The sequence below is a fragment of the Sinohyriopsis cumingii genome, chromosome 8, assembly GCF_028554795.1.
Source record: "Sinohyriopsis cumingii isolate HCF-2022 chromosome 8, ASM2855479v2, whole genome shotgun sequence".
NCBI classification, from domain to species: domain Eukaryota; kingdom Metazoa; phylum Mollusca; class Bivalvia; order Unionida; family Unionidae; genus Sinohyriopsis; species Sinohyriopsis cumingii.
Genome location: NC_142968.1, coordinates 95388734 through 95416648, shown reverse-complemented (window position 1 = coordinate 95416648; position 27915 = coordinate 95388734). Strand labels below are relative to the sequence as shown.

General features: G+C 36.8%; 2 protein-coding genes across 3 annotated transcripts; both read left to right on the top strand.

Moving 5' to 3' along the window:
- The first annotated feature begins 9024 nt into the window (after positions 1 to 9024).
- On the top strand, positions 9025 to 14690 carry LOC149794176 (uncharacterized). Its single transcript, XM_089968278.1, has 5 exons — positions 9025 to 9147; positions 9502 to 9657; positions 10042 to 10161; positions 12816 to 12909; positions 13525 to 14690. The coding sequence occupies exons 1-5, from the start codon at positions 9072 to 9074 to the stop codon at positions 13598 to 13600; spliced, it is 522 nt and encodes a 173-aa protein (XP_089824404.1). The 5' UTR covers positions 9025 to 9071; the 3' UTR covers positions 13601 to 14690.
- A 7181-nt stretch (positions 14691 to 21871) lies between these two features.
- LOC149794175 (WAP four-disulfide core domain protein 8-like) lies at positions 21872 to 27681 on the top strand. 2 transcript variants are annotated; one of them, XM_089968280.1, is made up of 6 exons: positions 21888 to 21982; positions 22106 to 22242; positions 23381 to 23502; positions 25617 to 25736; positions 26759 to 26852; positions 27492 to 27681. In XM_089968280.1, the coding sequence occupies exons 3-6, from the start codon at positions 23418 to 23420 to the stop codon at positions 27559 to 27561; spliced, it is 369 nt and encodes a 122-aa protein (XP_089824406.1). In that variant the 5' UTR covers positions 21888 to 21982; positions 22106 to 22242; positions 23381 to 23417; the 3' UTR covers positions 27562 to 27681. The 2 variants fall into 2 exon arrangements, with proteins under 2 accessions (XP_089824405.1, XP_089824406.1); XM_089968279.1 differs by lacking the exon at positions 22106 to 22242 and having other exon boundaries at positions 21872 to 21982.
- Positions 27682 to 27915: the final 234 nt, after the last annotated feature.

The window sequence follows — 27915 nt, the reverse complement described above, 5'->3', positions numbered from 1 at the left end:
CCGCTGACAACCCCATGGAAGGACGAAAACTAGCTTTAGTGCCTTACAAACGATGGATGGAATACCATCGTTGGCAAGAACAACGCATCCCGCATTTACCTCCCAATCCCAATTTGAGCGAGATGTGCCAGTTACAACACGAATTGCAGTCCTTGATGGATCGCCAAGATTTGTCCGAAACAGAAAAATCGCAAAAGTACGGTCAACTCTTGCAATGACTGCAACTCTTTCACCAGAAAGCTTTAGACGAAACAGCTCTACCCACTTTGAAAGATTTTAAGACCTTGATGAAATATCCAGCACCATCACCAGTACCAGTACCAGTACCAGTACCACCAGTACCAGTGACCAAGACAGAAAAAGGAAAAGAAGAAGAAGAAGAAGGGTTTCAAACTCCACCAGAAAAAGTACGCAAGTTAACAACACCACCTTCCTCCAGAATTGGATGGATTAAAAAGATGATGGCCACCCCTTCTTCATCACAAGAGAAAAAGAAAGTGAAGACAGAAGTGAAACAAGAACCGATATCCCCCGCTCAGACATCCTCCTCTTCGACACCTATTGCCGGTCGCACACGCAAAGCATTGCAATCCAAGAAAATACCCCAAGAGAAAAAGAGTAGCATCCTCCAAGAGTGGGTGCCTTATTAACACACAAACACAAAAAAAATGGAAAAAGTCTTAGCCAGCATTTACTACGATCCCTCGCATCCTGCAGGTTACGCAGGAGTTCAAAAATTGTATCGTGCTGCCAAAACGCGACTGAAAAGTCTCCGTTTACCTCAAGTGCAACGATGGTTACAAGAACAAGCTACCTACACTTTACACAAACCCATTCGACGCAAGTTTGCCAGAAGTCGCACCCGAGTGGAAGGCATCGATCATCAATGGCAAGCCGATTTAGCCGATGTCTCTCATTTGGCCAGCTACAATCGTGGCTACAAATATTTGTTTTGTGTCATCGACGTCTTTTCCAAATTTGCCTGGGTCGTGCCCTTGACTTCCAAATCGAGCAGCGAGTTAGTGCGAGCCCTGCAACGGGTGTTGAAACAAAGCGGTCGTCACCCTCTTCGATGGCAAACGGACAAAGGCACCGAATTTCTGAACCAAGCTTTCCAAAAAGAATTAAAGAAACGTGACATTCATTTTTTTACCACCGAGAATCCCGAAACCAAAGCCAGCATCGTGGAACGTTTTCAACGCACTTTGAAAGAACGCATGTGGAAATATTTTACGCATCACCACACTCTGAAGTACATCGACATCTTACCGCACCTGGTGCAAGCGTACAACCAATCTTACCATCGAAGCATCGGACGTGCTCCGCAAGACGTGACTCCCGACAACGAAGTGCTGGTGTTTGAGCGCCTGTTTGGTACGTCCCCGACGAGGGCTGTCCCCAAGAAAAGTGGAGAGTTGGTCGTAGGAGATTGGGTGCGCATTGGCAAAACCAAACGCACTTTCGACAAAGGTTACTTACCTAACTGGACGACCGAATTGTTTCGTGTCACTGGACGAGTGCATGGCCGTCATCCTGTCGTCTATAAATTGGAAGACATGAACGGAGAAGTGCTCAAAGGAACGTTTTATTTGCCCGAGTTACAACGTGTCACCAAAAACGAAGACGACGTGTACGACATCGAAAGCATTCTCGAACGCAGAACCCGTAAAGTGGGCAAACGACGTGTCAAAGAAGTGAAAGTACGTTGGAAAGGATATCCACCCAGTTTTGATTCTTGGATCGACGCTTCGCAAGTCATCGACTATAAAAAGAAGTGACCATCATGCCCTTTCACACAGCAGACGCATCTACGTCGACCACTCCTCCTTCACCCAGTTCGTCTGTGCAAGATTTACAAAAACAACCTTTGTGGGTGTGGTGCGGAGAACGTGTGCCTAAAACGCAAATCGTCTTTTTCTGCCAAATCTTCGTGGTGTATTGTGTCATCGGGGCAGCCATCGCCAATTTGAGTTTGCAACAAGGAGACAAACAATTGTGAACCATTTTATGGAGCAGTTGCATCGGTTACCTGTTTCCCAATCCCTCCCTGAAATTCTCTTCCAACGGGAACCTTGTGTCCAGTGCCAGTGTCAGTCACCACTCCAACAACAACAACCACAACCAGAACCCCATTTTGGGCGGAGACACGCCTCTGACGTCCAGTAATATCCCCTCGGACAGCCACAGAACTCTGGAATTATGAGTCACGAAAACCAATTTTACTTAACCTTACCCAGTGACAGTTCCATGGAGGTGTTTCCCAACAACACGTTGTGCTGTTACACGGCCAAATTACCTCAGGCCATCCCCTTAGATCACGAAGTCCATTGGGAAGTGGCTTTAGTAGAAATGATTCACCCGACCCAAGTCCTCAATGTCCTTCCCAATCAAAATTTTTTTACGGTGGAAGTTCATGACGATCAATTGCAAAAGAACTTGAGTGATGTCAGATATGATCTCAAAAAATATGATGAAACAACTCGAACGTGGACCTACAAGATTTTGATTTTAGTGGTCAACATTTGGTCAGCACCATAAGCTCCAAGTTTAATGCCGTGTTTGGGAAAGCGTTGGAAAGTGCCCAACAAAAAAAGGTCACCATGGAGTACCACAAAGCAGCTCGTCGCTTCTTGATGAAAATTGAGCCGAGTAAAATCGTGTCCATTTTATTTTGTCCTGAATTGTATGACATGTTGGGCGGTGACATGGAGCTGAGGAAGAAATTAGAACAAAAACAAAAACCCGAATTAACAGTCATTTTTGACAACGATTCTTTTGCCCAGTATTATCGTTCCCCGGTAGAACTGAACCAAGGACTGAATTTGATGTTCGTGTACTCCGATGTGGTGGAGTACAACGTGGTGGGACACACCTCCGTGCCGTTACTGCGTGTCATTCCTTTCAAAGTGGATTCTGCCACGAACGCTGACGAGGAAGGTGGAAACACTTACCACGTCCACCGCGAATTTGTCCATCCTCACTATTTGCCGGTCAGCAAGTCGTATTTGGACACGGTCAACATTACTATAAAAGGAGATTTGGGACAAAATATTCCATTCACCAAAGGAAAAGTCACGGTGAAACTCCATTTTCGAAAACGGTTTTCTCACTACTCGTAAGTAAGTCATGTATCCAGTGTACCGAGTGGTTGCTCGACAGCGAGGACACGGTTTAGGAGACATGTTAAAATCGACCTTTCGTTCGGTGGCCCCGGTGTTGAAACCGATGGTGACACGCGGATTGCACGCCTTGAAAGATGCGGCACTGACGCAAGGCAAAGAATTTCTCCAAAATGTCATCATCGACAAACAAAACCCTAAAGAAGCCTTCATGAGGGCTGGCAAAAATGTCTTGCTGCAAACGGGCAAAGACATTTTAGGCCGACGAGACACACCTATAAATGCCCTGCACGCTACCGAGTCAGGCATTCAGCAAGGACAAGGCAGAAAGAGACGACGAAGAAAACACCCTTTCACCAGACTTCAAGCGACAAAAGCCAAGAAAAGAAGAACCGTTCGAGACTTAGACGTTTTCGATTATTGAAACACAGAAAAAAATGATGCACCGAGAGTCTTGCGCTTGTTCCAAGACAGAACTGGATCTGTTTGCCATGCCCCCCACCATGATGACGATGCAAGAATCCCAGTGGGTGGAATTTCGCCCCGTCTCCTCATTGACCGATTCCGCTCCCATCGAGTTTGAAATCAAAGGACAGCCCGAAGATTACATCGATCTGAATAGCAGTTACTTGTACCTGAAAGTCAAAGTTCTAGATAAGAATAATGATAAAGTAGATGACGCTGAGAATATAGCTCCCGTCAACAATTTCATGCATTCCTTGTTCAGCTCAGTGGACTTGTACTTGAATAACAAACTGGTCAGCAGCAGCATGGATACTTACCCTTACCGTGCCCACTTGGAAAATCTCTTGACGTACGGAATAGATGCCAAGGATACTCATCTCAATGCTTGCGTGCTGTGGGAACCTGACGAAGCGAAGGAGTTTGACGAACTAGATAAAGACAATAACGGCTTTGGGGAAAGACAAAAGAAAATCGTAGGTGAACACAGTTTAGAACTGATGGATCGTTTGCATTTGGACATGTGGTTGCAAGAGAAATATTTGCTGAACGGGGTCAATGTTCGCTTGAGACTGAATCGTAGCAGTACCGCTTTCCATTTGTTGGCTGATAGTGATGCTACTACTGGTGGCAATCCCAAAAGCAAAATCGAGGAGGCCAAACTCTACGTACGACGCGTGGAAGTGTTACCTAAAGAACGAAATCAGTCAAACGTTGAGCAGAACGACCGCCAAGTATCCCATACGACGTGTGGAAGTGAAAACGTTCACCATTCCTGCTAACCATCATTCCTGTTTCAAGGACAGTTACCCAAACGTTTAATCCTTGGTATGGTCGAGAATGAAGCCTTCAACGGAGCCTTCAAAAAAAATCCTTTCAACTTTCAACACTTCAACGTGAAGAAAATCGAAGTCAGTCGCGATGGCAAGACCTTGTGTACCCGACCTTTCGAACCTGACTTTAGTGACAAGAAGATGAATTACTTGAGATCGTACTTGTCCCTGTACGAAGCCACCGGCCAGTTAGGAACCAACACCAGTCACGGCATTACGTACGACGAGTATGCAGGAGGCTATGCTTTGTGGGCTTTCGATTTCACTCCAGACCAAGGCAGCGACGAGGGACATTTCCACCCTATAAAATCCGGCCAGATTCGTGTGGAACTTCAGTTTACAAAGCCACTGGACGAGACAGTGAACGTCATCCTGTATGCAGAATTCGATAATACCATAGAAATCAACAGTTTGAGAGAAGTCATTCTAGATTATTAGAAGCCATGCAAGACTGTTATCCCTCTTTACCTAGTGGAGAAACTTTAAAGATAGAATGTGAGGAGACCGTGGAAAAAGAAGAAGAAGTGATCATGATGAAATCGAGATGGCCAGAACAAGAAGCCCATTTAGTCTCCTGTTTTGCCAAACACTTGGTCGAAAAAATGACGGAATTGATCAAGAAAAATTGTTATGAATGTCAAAACGATCATCCCAGTCAAATTCAACACGATAAATGCCTAATGTTAAGTCAAGAAGAAAAATTGGACGAGTATCTGGACGAAGCTTGGAGTCTCATCTCGAACAAAGACGTGTTGCACCAGTGGTATAAAGACTTGCGTGAACATTCTTGTCCTCCATTAACCACTCAAGAGATCCATCGTATCGAAGCTCTCCTGAATCAGAGTGAGGAAACAGAACGAATAACCGTTTATTCGTCAGACATTTTCAAGCAAAAAGTCAGGATCGAATTGACGACTTATTATTACCTGTGAAGAAGAAGAAAAAAACACACACAAATCAATGGATACCTGGGAACTTTATTACCTTTTAAACCACAGTTCGTATACGGCTTCTTGGAATCCTGTCGTCTGTGCTAAAGATGAACTCCCTCATCGCAAACCTAAAGACCATCAAGCTTACGTGATCAACACGGACGACAGTCATCTCCCATTAACCCACTGGGTAGCCGTCTACTTTCCTCAAGAAGGATGTGTGGAATATTTCGATTCGTATGGATTGCCCCCTTTGGAAAACGATATCATTGACTTTATGAGAAGAAATGCTCAAACCACCCGATTCAATAATGTGAAATTACAAGGCACAGATTCCTTGGTGTGTGGACAGTACTGTGTGTATTTTCTGCATCATCGCAGCCTGGGCTATTCCTTAGAACATTTAGTGACTCATTTTGATCCTCGTTCTTCTTCTAGAAATGATGTGAAAGTAGATCGATGGTTTTGTGACCATTATGCTTATCTTTCGTCTCAAGCTAGGAAACGTAGTGTCCATCAATGGCCTAATGATTTCCAACTGTGGAAATCACAATTTCATTCACGACGTTGTCAGCCCTGTTTAAAGTAGATTGTCAATTGAGAAAAAAAATGTTTGTGATTTGAAAAAATTGTTTGATGTTATAGTGTTGGATTATTGTTAAAAATGTTAGAGTTGTTGTTTAGTGTTAAGTGATTTTTGAATAAAAAATGTTGTGTTTTGAAAAAAAAGCCTTTGTCTTTTGTTTAGCTATAAGAATGTTGGATTGATGCTCTTTCATTTCTTACTATCCCTCTCATGACACTCACTGAACGTTGCGGCTCGAAAACCGTGTGGGGGATGTTTTCCTTCACGTCCGCGCTTTGACTTTAAGAACCGGAGGTTGTTTCCAGTCTAACCATCCATTGTCGACTCATCCTCCTACGAAGATGTGGTCCAAACTAGCTAAGCTCAACGAAGCCTACGTGAATTTGCATAGGGTCAGACACAGTCTGATACCGAAGCCAGAAGAAATAGAGAATGTGAGAATGTTAAAAGTCACTGAAGACCTGATAGAAGAGCTCTTCAGAGAAGAAATGAACAGGTAAAAAGAAGAATGGACAGAGAAGTACAGACTTCAGAGACAGCAGCAACAGCAGCAACAACAACAACAACAGCAGCAGCAGCAGCAACCTGAATCTGACAGAGGCTTTGTCGATTGTCGTATCGACACCAAAGAGTTCTTCTTCTCAGAGGACATCGCATTCTTAGAAACTAAAAAAGATTGCCATAGCAAACAAAAAAACATCCCTTTTCAGGGCTACCCAATACTCTAGAAAAGAAATAACGATCCATTTGCCAATGTGTGTAGGTAGAGTAGTGTGAATATAAACACTAACTCTTTTTTCATTGTGTGAGGGTATGTGTTTGTGTTTGTAAGAGCTTAAGTAAGTTGGTATGGATAGTAGATTAAAATGATGTCTTTTTTGGTGTTTGAGGTGTATATTTGGAGTTAGATTGGATTGCTTTGCGTATGTGGATAGTCTATTGAAGTGATTTATAAAAAAATTTAAAATAGTGATGGGTAGCATAAAAAAGTGAGTGAGTGTTTCTTTTAGGTCCGCGTGTTGTTTTTTTTTTGGTCATGATCTAGGTAAGATCAATTTTATGTTTTTTAGGGGATGTTTTCCTTCACGTCCGCGCTTTCACTATAAATTGAAACTCGTTCGGCAGTCTAGCTACCCTTGTTGATTGATCAACACCAAAAATGAACACGAGACTGTCTAAACTGTTGGAACTTCATGTGCATCTGGAATATGCCAGGCGCATATTAAATGAACTGGCCGCGGAAGCCATTGTGGAAGAGGGAAGGATAAAAGAGGAGGAGGAAAGAAGAAACAAAGAAGAGGAGGAGAGAAGATATAAAGAAGAAGAGGAAAGAAGATACAAAGAGGAGGAGAGAAGATACAAAGAAGAGGAGGAGGAAAAGGAGAGAAGAAGAAAAAATTTCAGAATCCCAGAAAGCTAAAATTGGGATTCTGAAGCCACATATCCTGCCTCTGCTCTCTCCCCCCAAAAGGTAAAAAGTAATTGGGGGACAAGATGTGTATGTGGCGCCAGGCCTGGAAGGTGTCACCATTAACCAGGTGTCCATGAAGTTCCAAAAAAAACAGCCCTTTTCAGGGCTACCCAATACTCTAGAAAAGAAATAACGATCCATTTGCCAATGTGTGTAGGTAGAGTAGTGTGAATATAAACACTAACTCTTTTTTCATAGTGAGAGTGTATGTGTTTGTGTGTTTGTGTTTGTGTTTGTAAATGTTCAAGTAAAGATTGTGTGAATAGTAGTTTCTTTATTGTTTCTTAGCGTATGTGGAGAATATAGTTTGGGTTTTATTATATGAAATGAGAAAAAGTGAGGGGGTGTTTTCCTTCACGTCCGCGTGTTGTTTGGTCATGATCTAGGTAAGATCAATTTTATGTTTTTTAGGGGATGTTTTCCATCACGTCCGCGCTTTCAGTATAAAACTAACAGTGTTGGCCATTGGAGCCCATTCTACGGAATAAGCAAACAAGAAGATGCCAGCAGCTTCAGCTTTATACAACGATCTTATGGGAAGTTGGTATTGGATGGTGGATGGATTGAGTGTAGCAGAAAGGGTTGAACAGGAATGGAGGTATGCAGTGACAAAAGACTTCGTCTCAAGACAAGTAACCAGCCTCCACTTATCCGTAAATATTGTAAAAGAAATGATAGAGGATGAGGAGAAGAGAATCAGAGGTTTAATTAACCCACCGTACGTGAAAGTGGGTAAGTTAAAAGAAGCGATAGTTCATGTGACGAGTGCAAGGTGCTTTCTAGAAGACATTGTAGAATGGACAGATTGGTCTTTCGCGAAGTGGGGGTTAGACAAACTTAAGAAAGCGGAAGAAGTAATGAGGAATGTGCTGACCGAAGAGGTCAAGAAGATCAAAGAAAAGTGGTCAAAGGAAAGAAAAGAAGAAGAAAATAGAAAAAAAAGGAAGAACTAGAAAAACTAAACGCAAACTGGATGAAAATCCAAGAGAAGTTCCGGGCCATGGGTCACCCGGACTGGATGCCGGAAACAGAAAAGAAGAAGAAAGGAATGATGGACAAAATAAGAGGATGGTGGAAGAAGTTAAGAAGTTAGAAGAAGAAGAAAAACCCAAAGGCCCTTTTCGGGGCCAGCCATATTTCTCGAAAAGAGAATGACTTTTCAATTGCCTACCCCTTTTTTTTTTTAAAAAAATTTAAAAAAAAAAAAAAGTCCCATATTCAATTCCCCTAAACAACCCCAAACTCTATTCCCCATGTTAAATTCCCCTTGTACGTATATTGACCCACGATTTATTCCCATGTTCAATTCCCCTTGTCCCTAGACAAGCCCAAACTCTATTCCTCATGTTAATTTCCCTTGTCCCTAAACAAGCCCAAACTCTATGTTAAATTCCCATTGTCCCTAAAGTGGCCCAGCGTTTTTCTCCATGTCAAATTTCCATTGTCCCTATAGTGGCCCGGGGGGGGGGGGTCTGTAATGCTAATTCCCATTGTCCCTATGGTGGCCCACCTTACTACTATCGTTTTCTATCTTGAAATAACCAATAGCAATTGAGACTTATATCTTATCACACCAAATGTCGCATAAAAGCTTGTTTAGCTGGATCATTCCATAACGGCGAGAAAGATCCTCTCATAAAACATAACTTATTCTACAGGACTTAGACGATGTTAGAGAGCGCCTGTAAATTATGTCTCCTTTCTTTGTTACTTCTTCCGATCTCTGCAAGCGGAGCAAAAGTTGGTATGTCATGTAATGAACATTACACTTTTCCTCTAAATCTTTGTCACACTTATGATTAGAATATGTATGTATGTGATGTATGTATGTATGTACGTACGTACGTACTTACGTGTGTGTGTGTGTGTGTGTGTGTGTGTGTGTGTGTAATAGGGTGGACGCATAATTGGATGGATTTATCAATGGATCGATTAGCAGAAATTGGGTTAGCAAAGGAGGGATATAAAAATTCAAAATATATTTATTATGAAATAGTACTGTGCTTGATCTTATATTACCAATGAGCTGAAATGATGAAAATGAATTGCTAATATTTATAAAGAAACAAATCTAACGGTATATTTTCCTTGACAACAGGACGCCATGCACGTTGTCCAAAGTTTAAACTCTACCATCCTAAATACATGATCTTGAGGCCATGCATCCATGTGTGTAACTCCGATGAAGACTGTGGAGAATTTCAGATGTGTTGTCCAAACTGGTGTGGAGGGACGTCGTGCTTGGAGCATGAAGGTAAAACAAAGGATTACTATTTAGAATGCAGCAATAACTCATGAATTAGCTAAATTACGACCCATACTAAATGCATGGCAACATTAAATATTTTTGTTTTAGTCTAATTATATGAGTATCTAATTTCATTTATTGCTTTGAATTCCTTCTGTATGGTGTAACCAAGTTAATTGGCATAGCTCATACTGGCAAATACTCGTTGCATAAACATGATAATATGGTTGCAACAGATAAAAAGGCTTTACGATTGCTTAATGTTAGGAAATTTGCATTTTATAACGGAATTTTTATGACGATCAGAATTTCACCCATCATTTGATGTTTATTGAGGAAGAATGTGTACTATTCATACTCCTGTGACGGCGATTATTCCGTACTTTTCAGGTTTTTGTCCCTTACCCGCTGGCGGCAGATGTGAAAGAAACTGTACCAATGACCTGGAGTGCGGTGAACATTCAAAGTGTTGCTTCAATGGATGCGGATACGAATGTGCTAAAGCATCCAGTAAGAATTTGTCATTCTTTCTTTAATGATCTTATTTCATCATCATCATCATCTTGTTCTTCTTATCATTATTCTTCTTCTTTTTCTTCTTCTTCTTCTTCTTCTTCTTCTTCTTCTTCTTCTTCTTCGTCTTCTTCTTCTTCTTCTTCTTCTTCTTCTTATTCTTCTTCTTCTTTTTCTTCTTCTTCTTCTTCTTAATAGTGCTGATGTTGTGTTGAAAAGCTCCCGTGTGGATATGTGAGAAAGCTTGCCAGTAGCTTCTCGAGGGTCGGTGGTTCTTTCCGGGGTTTTCTCGGGTTCTTCCTCCACCATTAATACTGGCCGCCATGTATAGCCTATCGTGTGCTGAAAAATGGCGTTAAACGCTACAACAACAACAATCTTCTTCTTCTTCTTCTTCTTCTTGATAGTGCTGATGTTGTGTTGAAAAGCTCCCGTGTGGCAATGAGTGAACCTTATGACAAAGGAAACAGCATTGACAGATCTAGTAAATAAAATAATTACCTGCGCCTGGCAAGGAATTTTTAATGCTGTACTTGATGAAGCACAGCATGTGGCGCCGAGTTTATGTTGGAGAGAATAATACTTGATAAAAAATGAAAACACTTCTTGCTTAGTAAATAGCAAAATGCATCACCTGAAGACGGAATATCATGATGAAATAGATGTTTTGCGTTGAACTGTAATGGAGAAAAGCTGCAGTTGAGTATCCAGGAAAATGCACTTATGTTTGTTTTTTTTTTAATCGTTTTTGAATCTTCAACAAATTAGAAGCGTTGTTTTTGTTTTTGTCCATTTCCATAGAATTTATGGTTCCATCATTTGCCAGAAGCCCCTTCCATCTTAGACTGTTTGACAAAACGTTTCATTTATGAAATTCAAAAGTTAAAAATTATACATTTTTTGCGACTTTTCAGATTTTGATACATTAAATAAATACTTTATCGTTTTATAAAGTCTCAAAGTTATTTTATGATATCTCTCCTGTAATCCTCTTGTCGGAAAGTCCTAAGTAAGGGTGACTGGTATGATGGAACTATTAGTACGACTGAATACGATTAAGTCTATTCGCAATTATAGGTATGATACATAAACAAAACGACAGTTATATGTTGATACGTATACAAAACTAGTTATAGATATGATACATTCACAAAACCACAGCCATATTTATGAGACATACACAAAATTACAGTTATAGTTATGATATGTAAACAAAACGACAGTTATATATATGGCACGTACACAAAACGACAGTAATGGTTATCATACGTACACAAAGTTACAGTTACAGGTAAAACGACAGTTATATGTATGATACTTACACAAAGTTACAGTTATAGGTAAAACGACAGTTATATGTATGATACTTACACAAAGTTACAGTTATAGGTAAAACGACAGTTATATGTATGATACTTACACAAAGTTACAGTTATAGGTAAAACGACAGTTATATGTATGATACTTACACAAAGTTACAGTTATAGTTATGATACATACACAAAACTAGTTATTGGTATGATACGTACACAAAAGTATAGTCATAGGTATGATGCATGCACAAAGCTAAAGTTATAGTTATGATACATACACAAAGTTACCGTTATATTATTGTACGTACAAAAAACTACAGTTACAGGTATAATCTGTACCCAAAACTACAGATATAGGCAAGATAAGTACAGAAAACTACAGTTATATGTATGATACATACACAAAACTTTAGTGATAGGTATGACACATACACAAAACTATAGTGATAGGTATGATTCGTACACAACACTACATTTAAAGTTATGATATGTACACAAAACTACATGTATTGTTATGATACGTACACAAAACTACAGTTGTAGGTATGATACGTACAAAAAGTACAGTTATAGGGATGATACGTACACAAAGCAACTGTTATATGTATGATAAGTACACAAAGTTGCCGTTAAATGTATGATACGTACAAAAGCTACAGTTGCAGGTATGATACGTACACAAAACTGCAGTTATAGGTATGATATGTACACAAAGCTGCAGATATATGTATGATACGTATACAAAATTTCATGCATGTTATGTTCCAAGTTGTCAGAAAGAACCATTATGATACTGAACGTTGGAAAAAGTCGAAACCGAAAAGAACAAGATGTAGTTATGAACTATATCAAACTTGTTCTTTTCTCCTTCACTGAACAATACATGGACTAGGGTTTCAAGTATTTATTACATACCCTGTTTATAATACTTTGCAAATATATTTAGCTGTACCGCCAGAGTGGAATTCAAAACAAAACGAGACTTGTAAAAATTCCATTCGATACCTCTAAGAATATTGACTCGTGAACTTAAGTGAAAAAATCCTTAAATAGTTCCAGTCATGGCCCCAGTCTAGTTGAAAATAGTATTGAACGCTACACCAGTCATGCCCTCAGTCTGATTGAAAATAGTATTGAACGCTACACCAGTCATGCCCTCAGTCTGATTGAAAATAGTATTGAGCTCTAATTTGTCATGACCCCAGTCTGACTGGAAATGGTATTGAACGCTACACCAGTCATGCCCCCAGTCTGATTGAAAATGGTATTGAGCGCTAATCAGTCATGCGAGAATGAAGATGTACGTGATAAATCGGAATGCCATATATGTGTTTACAGATACGACGTGTCCTGAGGGTTCGAGTCTAGTCCAGTGTCTAAAGAATCCTTGTGATATCACTGATTGCCAGGCTTACCCTAATGCGACTTGTTTGTAAGTAATCATTATATTTTATGTATTGCCAGGCTTACTCTAATGCAACTTGTTTGTAAGTAACCATGATGGTTTATCGACCGTAACTACGCGTTTACAATGCACCATCAAAGACTTTTTTCGGTCTTTGTTTCTAGTCAGTGAATATGATCAAAAGAAAACGAAGTTTGAATGCATCACAAACAGTCTTTCTAACTAACAATTGGTTTGTAGAAAAAATAAACATAAATCATTTAAACCTTATTAACATGTTCTGAATTATATAGTTTTTCTAGATATGGATCTGATTTTAAAATAGTTGCATTCTCTGTTAATAAACGTGATCTGTAATTTCTGGGTTTTTTTCAAGGTCAATCATTGTGTACTAGTATACATCACCTTTATCGTCCCAGCAATCAAATGATATAATTTGACAGGTTATTTGTCAAGTGAAGAAATCCTTTAAATTGTTTGGAATCACAATTTACCACGAAAGAAAAAATAAGTTCATCAGTACAGTGTGGTTCACGTCGTGATGAATGTGCAAATTCTATATCTAAACGAACAGGAGTCGCCATTCATTTCGGCCTGAAGTCATTTTCAATTTACTATTGTTTACTTTCTTTTCGTCAACAGGGCGAACTACTGCGGAGGCTGTAATGCTGACTTCTTTGTAAATGGAGAAAAGGTCAAATGTTCTCTGGAAACATAATCTTGACACTCGCTTACAATTTCGAATTGTCAAGAGATCTGACCTTTCAATTTATCATTTTGTTTTGATAAAAATAGTTTTTAACAAGTTTAGGTTCCATTATTGATAGACTTAAATCATGAATGTAGATGCATGTGTTAAAAGTATAAAAAGACATGAATGTAGATGCATGTGTTAACAGTATAAAAAAGACATGAATGTAGATGCATATGTTAACAGTATAAAAAGACATGAATGTAGATGCATGTGTTAAAAGTATAAAAAAGACACCAATGTAGATGCATGTGTTAACAGTATAAAAAGACATGAATGTAGATGCATGTGTTAACAGTATAAAAAATACAAAACAAGACAAAAATCCTACAAAAGTATTTGCATGGATGGTGTAATGTAGGAATTTATTATGTTTATTGCACAGATTTGTTAACACATGTTTAATATAACTTGGCAATTACTCTTCCTGCCTGACTACACCCTATGCAATTTTAGGAACAGATAGAGTTATATTAGACGAATTTAAATTCAGGCAGCGTTTAGCCTAACAGAGTTTATCCCCCGACTTTTGTTAAAATAATGATCATATGCAAAGTATAAAACCTGAAACAGTATTGTACCACACGCTTTTCAATCTGTAATTGCTATTGATTCTACGTGATATATCAGGTTTACTTTGAAGCACCTGTACTAAAAGACTTGTATTTTTTACTACTTTTTAAAATCGTTTTCCTTTCAACTGTGCGCTGATTACCCAAGTCACTTTAAAGTTGTTTTGTACAAGTTTCTTTTTTCTTCTTTCAGTTAGTATATTTTATGATATGTGACATAAAATTCCAGAGGAGAGGAAATGAGAATTTATCAAAGTAATTTGCAGATGTATTAAGGAGTCTATGAAACAAAGTCACTGATCTATTATTCGTAATCTATTCGAAGTAAGTCAAATTTCCATTTATATATTGGTTAGCGTTCTGTCGTACATAGTCATTCAGATTCAATATTCATCATAACATGTGATTCGGCATCTACGCCATGTTATTGAACAATGATACAATATTAGAAAGATGACAGTTTAATAAAATTTAATATCATTTAATGTTTTCCATGTTGATTTTATTGAGGTATGGTTGTACATTCTGTACAATTTCCGCTAAAACGCAGGGTGTTTGATTTGAAGTCAGCATAGAGGTTTTCTGAACGGGATGTTACCAATGCTTCCAAAGTTTACGTCTCTTACTGTGCATTGGATAAAGAATCTACAGGCAATATGTATAAACTGATCGGTACACAGTTAGGCCATATTCCAATTTAGATCTCACTAAACACCTTTGTAACTGAAAAAAGACCATGCGGTCCGCTCCCGAATCTGTGTTTGCCATGACTTATTACATCTATAACGTTTTGACTTTTTGGCGCGAAGGAATCTAATTTGTAAAATAATAGTTATCTTACGACCAAACACTTGTCTTTGTAAATATGGTTTCAAGCACAACATAGTGTGAGAACTATCAATATACTGTTTTGGATCATCAGTATGAATACCTTTTGTTGTCTTGATAAATTCCATCATAATAAAATGTGAGGATTCAATATGAACGTCATACATTATTCATCTGATATCGATTATTATACATACATACTTTCTCTGTTAACATACATACAGTAAGTTCTTTTTCGTTGTTGCTCTCGTTATTCTTTAAATGATTCATATCATCTGGCAATTCTAAAGATACTTTCTAAAGCAAGATATACTAATAAACAACTCTAACCAGTTGGACGGGTTTATAAATATTTCTCTATTTTGAACACAGTAATGTCATAGAAATGTCAAAGTAGTGATTGGTACATACCATGTAAGAGTTTGAACTGTAGATTAATTTATGTAACTCAGTGTTTATTATTTTAAACTTAACTTTTCATGTTCACCTTGTCAGTAATTTATTCATGTTATGCTCCATTCATGTATGTATACCATGTGCAAGAAAATGTAAGAACACCTTTCAGTGCAGAAAACTCAAAGTGCTTGTTGAACGGATGTGGCCAATAATGAATGAGATTTTCTGGTGAGATACACCTTTGTCCGTACTATTGATACAATTACGTGATCCCAAAAGAAGTGCCACAAAAATGAAGATTGAAATTCATAATTACGTTCTAATAGGAAGATGAACAATGTATAGTTCTATGCATCATGTTACACTGGTTGTTTATGTTTCATTCAATCTGTACATATCAATGTAAGGAAAGGTTTGACTGAAGAAATATTAATAGATAATTTAAATGAATAGGTGAAATGATTGTTTAATATTCATGAGTATATATATATATATATATATATATATATATATATATATATATATATATATATATATATATATGTGTGTGTGTGTGTGTGTGTGTGTGTGTGTGTGTTAGCCATATTTTCTGTTACTATGTAAATATGTAGATTTTTCTACCATTCGTAATATGACCAGGCTGTCACAGGCTAACTTTCAATTGAATCTCAACACTGCATTTTATATTAATCAAGTACTTACATCATTGAAACATATGTTATATTTAAATTCTGCAGCAATTTACAAATTTAAAATATGGTGCACGAAAATCTATAAAATAGTATTCTAATACCTAAAACTTGCAACACGTTTTCTTTTAAACAATGCTTGCCACAACGAATGTTATCGAACAAAATTCTATGAAAAGGTAATTGAAAAAAAAGTTAAATTAATATTAACTAACTTCGCTCGCAAATCTTCCTGTGAAGCTTGAATGAGACTCCGATAAGCCTCAACGATACTCTGGTGTTCGCTTGACAAATATACTAGTCTGTATGGTTAGTTAGGGAACCTACGAATTGCTTTATTAAATCCACTCTTTATATTTTTATCGAGCGATACGTTAGATACCACTTAGATACAGTATAGATAGATGGCAAGGCTGCATATCTTGAGCTGAGACGCATCAGCTCAATTCGCAAATATCTTTCATTTGATGCCAGTAAAACACTTGTGTGTTCATTAGTACTTTCACGACTGGACTATTGTAACTCAATTCTGTCTGTTTCATCTCAATATCTGCTCCAGAAACTTCAAAAAGTTCAAACCACAGCTGCTCGGATCATACTTAGAGTACCACGATCAGAGCACAACTCCCCGCTGCTCTGTACCCTATACTGGCTATCCATTCGATCCAGAATCAAACACAAAATTTGTTATCTGTGCTACGTTTCACTGTCGGACTCTAGTCCAACATACCTATCCGACCTCACCCAGTGTATATACCAGCAAGATACTTACGCTCCTCTTCTGACAACCGTATACTCATTATTACCACTATAAAACAAAGTCATATGGACAGTGTTCTTTTGCATGCCAAGGTCCAGCAACGTGGAATGAATTCCTACTGAACTTAGACACAAAAACACAGTGATCACATTCAAGAGGGCTCTCAAAACTCACTTATTTTGACTGCAAGAACAAACTTAAAGACCTAATAATGTTCCCTACCTTAAATATTTTCAGCATGTGTTTTATGTTTTGTAATTTGATGGTGTTTTTTTTGTGTGTAATAATATCATTATATGTTTATTATGTTATAGGTGTTGTCTAATGTTGTAAAGCGCTTAGAGCTTCTAAAGATTAGGCGCTAAACAAAGTTATCATTATTATTAGTATTATTATGCCAGAAGTTTTAAGTACAAATGCTTTTCGCAAACACGTGCATGTGTCAAAGACATCAGAAAAAGCAGTTTTAATATGTATGGTCAAATATTGTATTTGTGGTGGAGATTATGGACTTATGATGATACTGAATGTAAGCGGTAACCTTTCAAAGAAATTTCGTCTTAAGTGTATTAAAACGAAACATTTGTCTAACGGAGCATGACTTTGTACCGAATGTCAAAACCGATTATTCTTGAAATACTTTATAAAATATGAAAATATATATTAGCAATTGGTTTTTAACTTGAACCATAATCAAATGATTGATTTCAGCCCATGGAAATTGAAAATCATTATATGTTTCTACTTGTTTGTGTATCCATGTGCTTATGCCTATGTTTATTGAATTGATCTATTGTTTGTGAAATAATAAAAAAGATGGTTGAAATTTCAATGCTTTACTTGAAGACAAAAGGAGAAAAGTCATGCATTGGTTGTGCAGTTGATATGCGAAACATAATGTGAAATTATATTATATCCTTGCGCATAAAATGAGATATGCCTTCATAAGTATGTGGGATGAACAATGTTGTAAGGTGCCGGTTTGTGTGGTTCGAGAATCAAAATGGCTGATATGGAAGTACACACATTTTTTGACGTCACGTGAAAACAACGGTTTGTCATTATCATTCATACTCATTTTCTGGTGTTGCTGCCCTCTCATATAATCCTCAGTTTGTAGTTATTCAGGTACAACATGCACGCATTTTTCATGGTCCACGTCGATGGAATCAAGACTCGATCTTTTTATCATGATAGCGTGCATTATAATTTACCTGTTTAAATGTGCTCTAGATTGATACATGCAGTCTGCATATTTGGTTCTGCATCGTCAATAGAAGGAGAAATACGGAAAGAAAAGTTGACAGCAATAGTGAGAATCGGAAAGTCTAAATGGTGCGGGAATAAGCGTGTACAAGTTAAAACTTCAGCGACAAACAGGTTTTCATTATGTTGAAAGTATTGATTGGTAATGAAGCCCTTTTACAAAGCATGAGCTTCTGTAACAACTAATTACAGAATCAAGAAGGCATGCGACATAAATCTGAGATTTTCAAACAAGCAACAAAGTTGAAAGATAAATGGAAGAGAGAGAAATTATATCACATCAGCAAGGTATAATATATAAATGTTAAGGAAAAAATGAGCACAAAGTAAAATAGACAGAGTCAAAAGAAATCACAGAGAATACAAGTAATCAAAGACAAATTTTAACGGATGAGGAACATTTAATTAAAAATAAGTATAATGATACAGCGCGTTTCGCGAATACAGTGACTGCGCAAGATTAATTTTTAAATTCAAAATACAAGATGCAAACTATGAGCAAAGGAGAATGGACCAACTATGTGGCAGATCAACAAAGCTATGCAAATCATGTGAAGGATTACATTTCATGATAAACAGATACACCCGCCCTCAAAAATAAAGACAAGAGACAAAAAATAAAAAATAGTGATTGAGATGTATGAACTGAAAAATGCATACCAAAACCAAAACCCCGTAAGAAATCAAAATATTAATTTTACTTTTCATAGTATCTTTAGTATTTTTTACAACGTGTACAGTTGTCACCCACGAGACACCTCTGGCGATAAAGGCACAGAGGTAAGTAGTGACCAGAAAAAAGCGTCTTAGGTCTGCAATGCATAATGGTAAAGGTACAGCAACAACGAAACAAACTGATACTAACACACATTCTCAGAAAACAGAAATCGAAACTTGTAATACTTTAGCGTACATGGTTTTGATCTACAAGAATGAAATCAAAATTTTAGTTAATTGTGCACAGTGTGTGAAAAAAGATGCAACAAAACCACATATGGCAGATGCACAAAAAAAAGATTTTGGAAACATTTTAACGTACATATAATCATACAAAGAATTACAAAAACAATTTGTGCCTTCTATATTTGTTAGCTTTAATATATTTTCATTTGCACATATTTTGTTAGCTTTTTTGTTTATTTTGTCTTTTCAAAACCGGAAAAAATCAGTACTAGTTAGCTTTGAAAAGGACCTAGCCATACTAAGAGTACTTGCAAAAAAAATTAGAAGCTACAGCAATATTACACATTATAATCCGAGTTTACTTTTTAACACAGCTGCGTAAAATGTTTCATATAAATGCATTCGACCAATCTGGTGTACTAGCAGTTAGAGCGTCCTCCTTGGATGCGGTTCGAACCCCGGCCGAGGCATACCAAATATAAATATGTTACTAATAGCTGCCTCGCTAGGCGCTCAGCCTTAAGAAGTTAGTGTTAGGACTGGCCGACCTGGTGTCAGGATAATGTGACTGGGCGAGACAAAATGCAACATGTCTGCGGCATGATGCCCCAGTACTAAAAATCACTATAAAACTGTCACACTGCAGACATCGAAGCAATATGATAAAAAATTGTTAAAGCTATGTTAGAAATCCAAATGACACAAATACATGCTTTATCACGCCAAGCAACGCAGCTACTAGTGCCAATTTTGGTATGACTCGGCTCGAGTCCGAACTCGCGACCTTCCGCATCCGAGGCGGACGCTTGATCCACGTAGTGAATGGTAAAGCAAATATCTATAATTAATCATAATTTGTATACCAGGTATCTGCATCAAAATAAGATACATTAATGATTTTGCTTAAAACATATGCTTTTGAAAATGAAGACAAATATTCGTCTATTAAAGAACAGTATTACAATATGGAGAACGATTCAGGACGTTGCGAATCTTCTACTTTCTCGTGTAGATAGGATATGAATTAAAGTGATATGTAGTTAACCCCTACACTACCACTTTGAAATATCCGGAAAATATAAAATATATACATGAAAACTGGTTTCTTAATGTCAGCGTGATAATAAGTAGCGATAATAAATAAAGGAGTATCCCTGTATCCATCGCATAAAGTCTTGGGAACAGGGAAGCAACATCTGCTAGCAAACCGTCAAAGTTTAACGCAGCTGCTCCCATAACTTTTATGTGTATTATGATCGGGTCACATGTCTCATCTCACCCGAGATTTCTGATAGCTACCAGTGTATTGCAAGGGGTGATGTGCCGTACCAAATCTTATACACACACGCGACTCGCTTGTTCAACTAACTGGTCAGGTATTATCCATCTCGTCTTTACTATTATGTATTATACACAATGCTCAGACACCATACCCTACTCCAATTGCTAACCCCGAGTGCCCGGTCTTCTGCCTTAGTAATCACTTTAGGACCCTCACTAATTCTTACTGTACGTTAGTGCAGTGCTCATGAACAGCGATTATTTAAGTTTGGTGTAGCTCTTAATTCATGTATATACTGTCTTCTGATGCCTTATCAACGTTAATTTGACAAATAGGTACAACTCCGAACAACTGGGTTGACAGTTATTCTGCATCGAGGATAGTCCATTTTGGGCTTCTTACCATCGGTGACACAGTTTCTCCAATACAAATGTTTTCCGCTGAATCTTCACATTTATTTTTTCTGTTAGGAGCACTTCAAGCATTACATGGTCGATCTGCTGAGAATTGTGTTGGGAATTGTGTCGCGTACCTTATGATAATCGATTCATGCGATACACGTGTTTAAGTTTTTTTCAACGTCGCAGCACCATTTGATGAATACAAACTCATTTGCAAGGCGATCGAAGTCATTAAAAGCCTTTCCTGTCCTTGGTAACAAGTTAAAAGATAAAATACGTAAAAACAAAATGTTTTAAAATTTTGAAACACATTGACTGACAGTCGCTCAATATAGGCCCAATTCAGGATATTATGAAAGTGCATCGATGTAGTCATACATTATATTAAGGTAGACCATACATATTAAAAAGTATATGTTTTCTATGGTCATGTTATGAAAATATATTAGTGTATCAATAGAATGAACAAATCATCCTATTTTTATTTTTTATGTTTTTCGAACACTTATGAAGTTGTTTTTGCAATGTGGGCGTGAAATAAACTTCATTTTCTTCTCTTGAATTGTTATGAGGTCATAATTTAGAGAAGAAAACGACTTTGAAGTAACATTGTGAACAGTTATTTGGAACTGTATTAATGTTTAATAATAATCTGATTCTTCAGTTCTTGTTTTCTATTTGTGTTCTGTCATGCTACTTCTTAGTTTATATACCATGTGCCCTAAATAAACAACTGCATTATTGATACGTAACAGTGCATGATTAACATTTTTTTTTAAAGTGCAAACCATGTTATATTCAGTATTAAATATCTTAACATCTTTCGTCGTTTCCTACTGTTTTATGAGATTATATTTGCACGTGCACGTGTCACATCTGGTTGTTCGGGTCTCTCTTTCAATGAAGTCGAATTCGTGAAAAGTAAATAATGACTATATTTGAAAAACTATGTTTCCGAAATTGTTATTCAAATTATTTTTTGGAGAGTGGTATTGCAAAGATAGTAAATAGTAACATTGTTTTGACTGTTCTAGGTTCTGAAGCAGATATAATATTAATTGAATCATTCTTAACTATTTCACGGTCAGACTAAAATATCCGGTACATGTAGAAACAAATATATGAAAGTCCTGTTTCGTAGGTCAAAGCAATAGTATTACATCCTGGAGTATCCTTCGCGCATAGTCTCAGGACCAGTAAAGCGATATCAGTTAAAGAACCCGAAGATCTGTATTTGAGATTTTGTGACGGGGTAAGTATAATTGATAGTGGTTGTAACCGTAGCTATAGTATCCAATTTTACAGTCAATATGACTGTAAGGTTAAGGTTAATTCGATTCCCGTCTTCTTAAATTTCAAACATTTTGCATAGTAGTTTTACCAAGCCTAGATGTGGCTCCTACTACACCATCCCTATATGTGACTCCTACTACACCATCCCTAGATGTGGCTCCTACTTCACCATCCCTAGATGTGGCTCCTATTACACCATCACTAGATGTGACTCCTGCAGTACGTGGGTATCAGTTACTCCGACTGTCTTTTAGTTTGTACAGCGTTATCTTAGAGATTTACTAGAATCGCTACTACCTCTGGTGTTTTTGTGCGATCTTTCCTCCTTCTATGGCCATATCATTGTCCTTGTCCCTTACATTCGACGCTGATTTAAACTAGCATGATTGTTTTTATGCATTTACATTTACACGCCTTGTGATTAAGTATGTCTGACTTTCTTTTCAATGGCTGTTGTCGCGTTTGTCTGTTGAATTACAATAATTTTTCTCTGCTTAACTTGATCTGCCTTATGATCCTGCGACGTGTATGTGAATCTTACATCATATGCATAATACAGCTGCCAGTTATAATGTAACGGTTTCTTTTGTTGTATCAAACCTTCTACACACATGGCACTAACTTGTTATACTGGATGGTCAGGCATTGACCATCTCATATTTACAATTATACATTTGGCACATTGTCGAGGTGTATTGATTTTGTATCATGCGTGCCCTTGCTAACTATGCGCTGCCTTAGCAATCAATTTGGTACCTTCATTCAGTGTTCAATGTTTTATTCCTTTGCACTGCTAATGCTATTGGCCATGAGCAGCAGGTATTAAAGTTTGGCGGATTTCTGTCTTCATTGATGTCCTGTCCTAATCATGAACAAGGTTCATTGCTATTGTACATGGATAATAAAACATTGACTATACAACTCATCTTCGTCCGTCTTCAAACAGTTTGTGATTAACGATTATGTGGCACCTACACAAGGGGCAAGACAATTACAGCATTGCCAGAAACAGATTTCCTGTTTTGTGGAAAACTTCATTCACGTCCTCTTTTGATATCGCTGTTTATATAGTACTCCGTTTCTTACTAATATTTTTTTATTATTTGGAATCAAGAAGCTTTCTCGATTCTCTCTCAAGCTCAACATATATTTATTGAACAATTATATACAGACGGGTTTTAAATATAAAGTGTATGTTGGATCTAGGACCTATGCAGTTGAGAGGCAATCTGAACTTATCACCGTTTCATTTGTCTACACATCTAGGATTATGCATTGTACTATTTTCTAAGGAACATGCATATGAAGAATGTACCTAGAATCTAGCACTAACTGTTGACACGTGCTTTTATTTCAGATTTTGAGTAATATACATACTGGACGAGAGGAGAAAGATGGCTTTGCTTGCAGTGACATTTATTCTCCTTACTTCAGCTCTAATTACCAGAAGCATCGACTTAAATGTGCAATCAGAAACGGGTAAGGAAAATGACAAAATTCAACCCTCCCTCCTCGCCTTTCTTTACAGATATGAAGGGAAGAAACACAATCGCCCTGCTATGTATCCCTTATTCAATTATGTATTGATACGATAAGACGCGTTTATTACATACTTCTAAACTAACAAATTAATTTGTTGTTACCTTACTTGTTCCATCATAGTTAAAAATGTACATCTTTATGTTGTTGTGTTTGTGCTCTAACCATTAGGATTTACTGAATGGATGAACAGATAGCTGTATGGATGAATAAGCTAACGCCTTCTTAAACATGGTTAAGATCATTGTTACTCGATTCAAGAGACATGTTTTCAATGAAAGCAGTTATTCATGCATGACATATTAATGCGATACAAATGATAAACGACATTTTACAGATATGATACGCGTCTGCCATTAATATATGTAAAATAAATCTCATCCAAATTCATTTTGTCTACTTGTATTTATCTTTGTCCTTCTAGAAACGCATATAAATAACACACATAATAATTAACATGGTTTCTGCTTGATGTTATTTAAATAGTGACTTATTTTGAGAAAACATGATCTTGACTGATATTTCTGTAATGAAAGTATTAACGATGACATTAAAAGCTCATTGATAAAAATAATGTATTAGAGACATCAAATTAAAACGAAGAGGGTTAAATACATGTATTTCACAACTGACTTTTCCATCTGATAGACAGTGTCTCCGTTTTCATCACTTAGCGTGTTTTGTATGGATTTTTCAAATTAGTTTAAATGACAAAAGCCCTTGATATTTTTAGAAACGTTTCCATTTTTGTACGTTATTTTATAAGCTCTTTTGCTCTTAATTTTTCAATCGATATTTAGAATTTTTCTCTTGGAAATGTCAAGATGTAACAAATATTACATCTTGTAATTTTCTGTCAACTACCGGTTTTGTACTTTTAATTTTATTTTTTATTCCACTAACGAATGACTTGTATAACAATAAACGTTTAGTCGCCATGTAACTTTTCGCGTTTTAAGCAATGTTTGGGTCATTTGTATTGATGTTATTATTCTTATTTCTGATATTGAGGAATTACGGAAGTTTAGTTAAGAACAATGCTAATGCCAGTTCTAATCGGCGTTAGTGGCACTCAGCTGCTTTCGCTGTAATTCTGTGTAAAGTAAAAAGTATTGCATCCTGTACTTAATTATAACTAATGTCAACAGGCTGACAAACTTTAGCTTTGTTCTCAATAGTTGTAGATTCATAAAATCTGACAACGAAAGACCAAACAGAATCAACCACTAGAACCATTCTCGTGTAAAGTGATGTCAACGTCAACATTAAGGCTCAATCAGGGAAGTGGAAACTTGACTTGCTCCCTGCTAGACTTATGAGTCAAAACGGACATTCTCTAATTGTACACTATCATTGGGAGGCAGGATGAGGTGGGGTGAGGTGATCAATCATATAAAGATGGCGGAAGGTGAGTTATGGTTGAATAGAAAAAATGTCTGACCTCTGTGAGTGTGATTTGTCAACTATATATATATATATATATATATATATATATATATATATATATATATATATATATATATATAATCACCCGATACAGATTGCAAACCAGATTTGACCTAATTTTCCAAAGACAGATATATGTGATCTTATCTGTCCCTAAAGCGACTATTATGAAATAAATATCATTTCTTGGGGTGGGGTGGATTTATCAGTCTAATTTCAATCGTGCTGCCAAATCGCGTGTGGATAGAGCAGTTGCACCTAACATCAGTTTCAGACATAATTAATCTCACATTTATTTTTCCTATCTACTCTCTCCATTAAGATATGTAAAATATGACGTTATTTAATTTTGATCAAGGTATTGCTTAATTGCTTTACATTTTTAGTTTATTCTAAAGCTACCTTTACAAGCAAGCCATCGAAGTTACTTTAAAAGCTTTGAACTTTGAAAGTATTACTATCTCTATTTCAAGTTCGGTAGTTTTACTTACATCTATGGAGTCGTGTTTTCCACAGATCTGTTCAAATTTTGACACACTGTTTATTTCATACCTCAGTTTTATTATGCATCAACATATCTTACCTGTATACCGTGTATATTGATTCAGGTGTTTGTCCCATTCCTGTGGGTGGAACATGTGGAGTAAAATGTAAAACAGACTTTCAGTGCAGAAAAGGTTTCAAATGCTGCTTTAACGGGTGTGGCTATCAATGTATGAGACCATTAGGTGAGACACACCTTTTGTTAGTAATAATATAACAAATGTACACACTTACATAAGCTGAAGAATAGTATAAAACATTAAGAATTCTGTCAATATCTCCCAGCATTTCAATCAGCAGTGCATACATCAAAGCATATAATTATTATGGATACAAGATTTCATGCTTAAATCTCGCCAACCTGTCGACAGAAATGTAATCAAAGGCATGACTGAAGAATTGATAATATATAATTTATGTCAATACATCAAAATGATTGTTCAGTATTCGATGATTCCCATATTCCCCCAACCATTATTACTGCAATTTTGTATAATTAAAGCAAATTAATTTACAAACGTTAAGATGGATTTGAAACTTAGTATGATATATTGTTCAGTTGATATTATGTTCAAAGCAACAGTATTTCACTTTCGCTAGGTAATTGAATCTAATCAAATTTTTAATCTCTCTACCTACCTACCTACCTACCTATCTATCTATCTGTCTGTCTGTCTATCTATTGGTGTGTGCGCGCATGGTTTTGGCTGTCAATAATCACAGTTTCGTTTTCGTTTTGAATGTTGTCACAAATTGTCCGCAACAGGAAGCCCTTCAATTTAACCTCAGTACTGTAAAAATAATACGAGGCATTAGATTACAATTTTCTTAATTCAGAACCCTGGTGCCAAAGTGTCCAGAGCACGAGTTTTTGTTTAAACACTCTTTACCTCTTTTACTGTTACCGAGCAAGTTGAATAAATCAATTAAATTCATACTGGCTAACTGTGCTCGTTTTATCTGTGATATCTTCAAGGACACAATGTGCAATTTTGATAAGGAATCGGTGTGCAAAATGCAGGGAATGAGATTGGTGAGTGAACTAAATGTACTCTGAATTTTGTATCATTTTCTACTAATCTGTTCATAATGAGGTTGTAGAGGAATTACTATTTGATCCTCACAGCAACTATTTATCCAACGATATATATATATATATATATATATATATATATATATATATATATATATATATTCTTTCTTTCAGGACCTCTATGCCCTGATGGGTCCAGAAAAGTTCACTGCATAGTTAATCCATGCGACGTTATAGATTGTCCTGCGCACCCGGAAGCAATATGTATGTGAGTAGTTGCAGTGATTTTCTTTATTGAAACGAGAAATTGAGTGTGGGCTTGAAGGTTCAACTGACTTCCAGACATAGGTTTTGCACGAATTGAAAGCTTTTTAGATAACTCTGAAGTATTCTTCCTCAATAGTTTTCTACATATTTCAATGAAAGGTGATACGTACGCCTAAAGGAGAATTTTTGATTATTATTATTTTAAATATAATCCGAGTTCTTTAATGACCAGCTTTTTAATCAGTTCTCTTTCTCTGCTCTGACTTTGTTCATATTTCTGTAATGTATAAACTTATCGCTCGAAAACGAACATTAATTGTAGTATTATCAAATGTCGACTTGGCTTTACAGATTTGAAATTTAAGTTTCTAGCTTATAAACTTTAAAATTTCTACACATTCTTTGGTGATATTCGTTTTATTGATGCCATAATTACAGTGAACCTTATTACTTTTCAATACGGACATTATGCATGAAGTTGTTAAACATAGCTAAAGATCGCAATTCTACATCGATGTTGAAGAAACATATTCGTTTTTAAAACAAGAATATTTGTATTGATGGTAATATTGTAACCTCAGTTATGTTAGGAGTTAATCTGCAAAATAATTTATTTGAAACTTGATTGTTTTTCTTTCAGTGCGAACTATTGCGGTGGATGTCATGCGATATTTTTTGTTGGCGGAAAGAAGGTCGTCTGTAATGTCTAGAGGTGAATCCTTTTGCTTCGGAGATGTAATCAAGCATCAATTCCCAATCATAAGTTATTCCTTAAATAGTGTTTGTTTCTATATACATCATTCTGAATAAAATAAATATAATAAGCGAGATATACTGTTTGTTGTGTTTATGATTATCAGTCAAAGTATGGTTTACAGCTAACTTGTTCCTGTTTATGTGTTCCTCTGATTTAGTAGTTCTAAAAGTGTGAACTGATTCTTTCAATTAGACGTAAAAGTACTGTGTGCAGCGTTTCTAAAGCCACTATGATCACAAAATATATTAAATGCCTGTCAAACTATAGCAAAGACGATACAACAATCATACATTTTATCATCGCACTT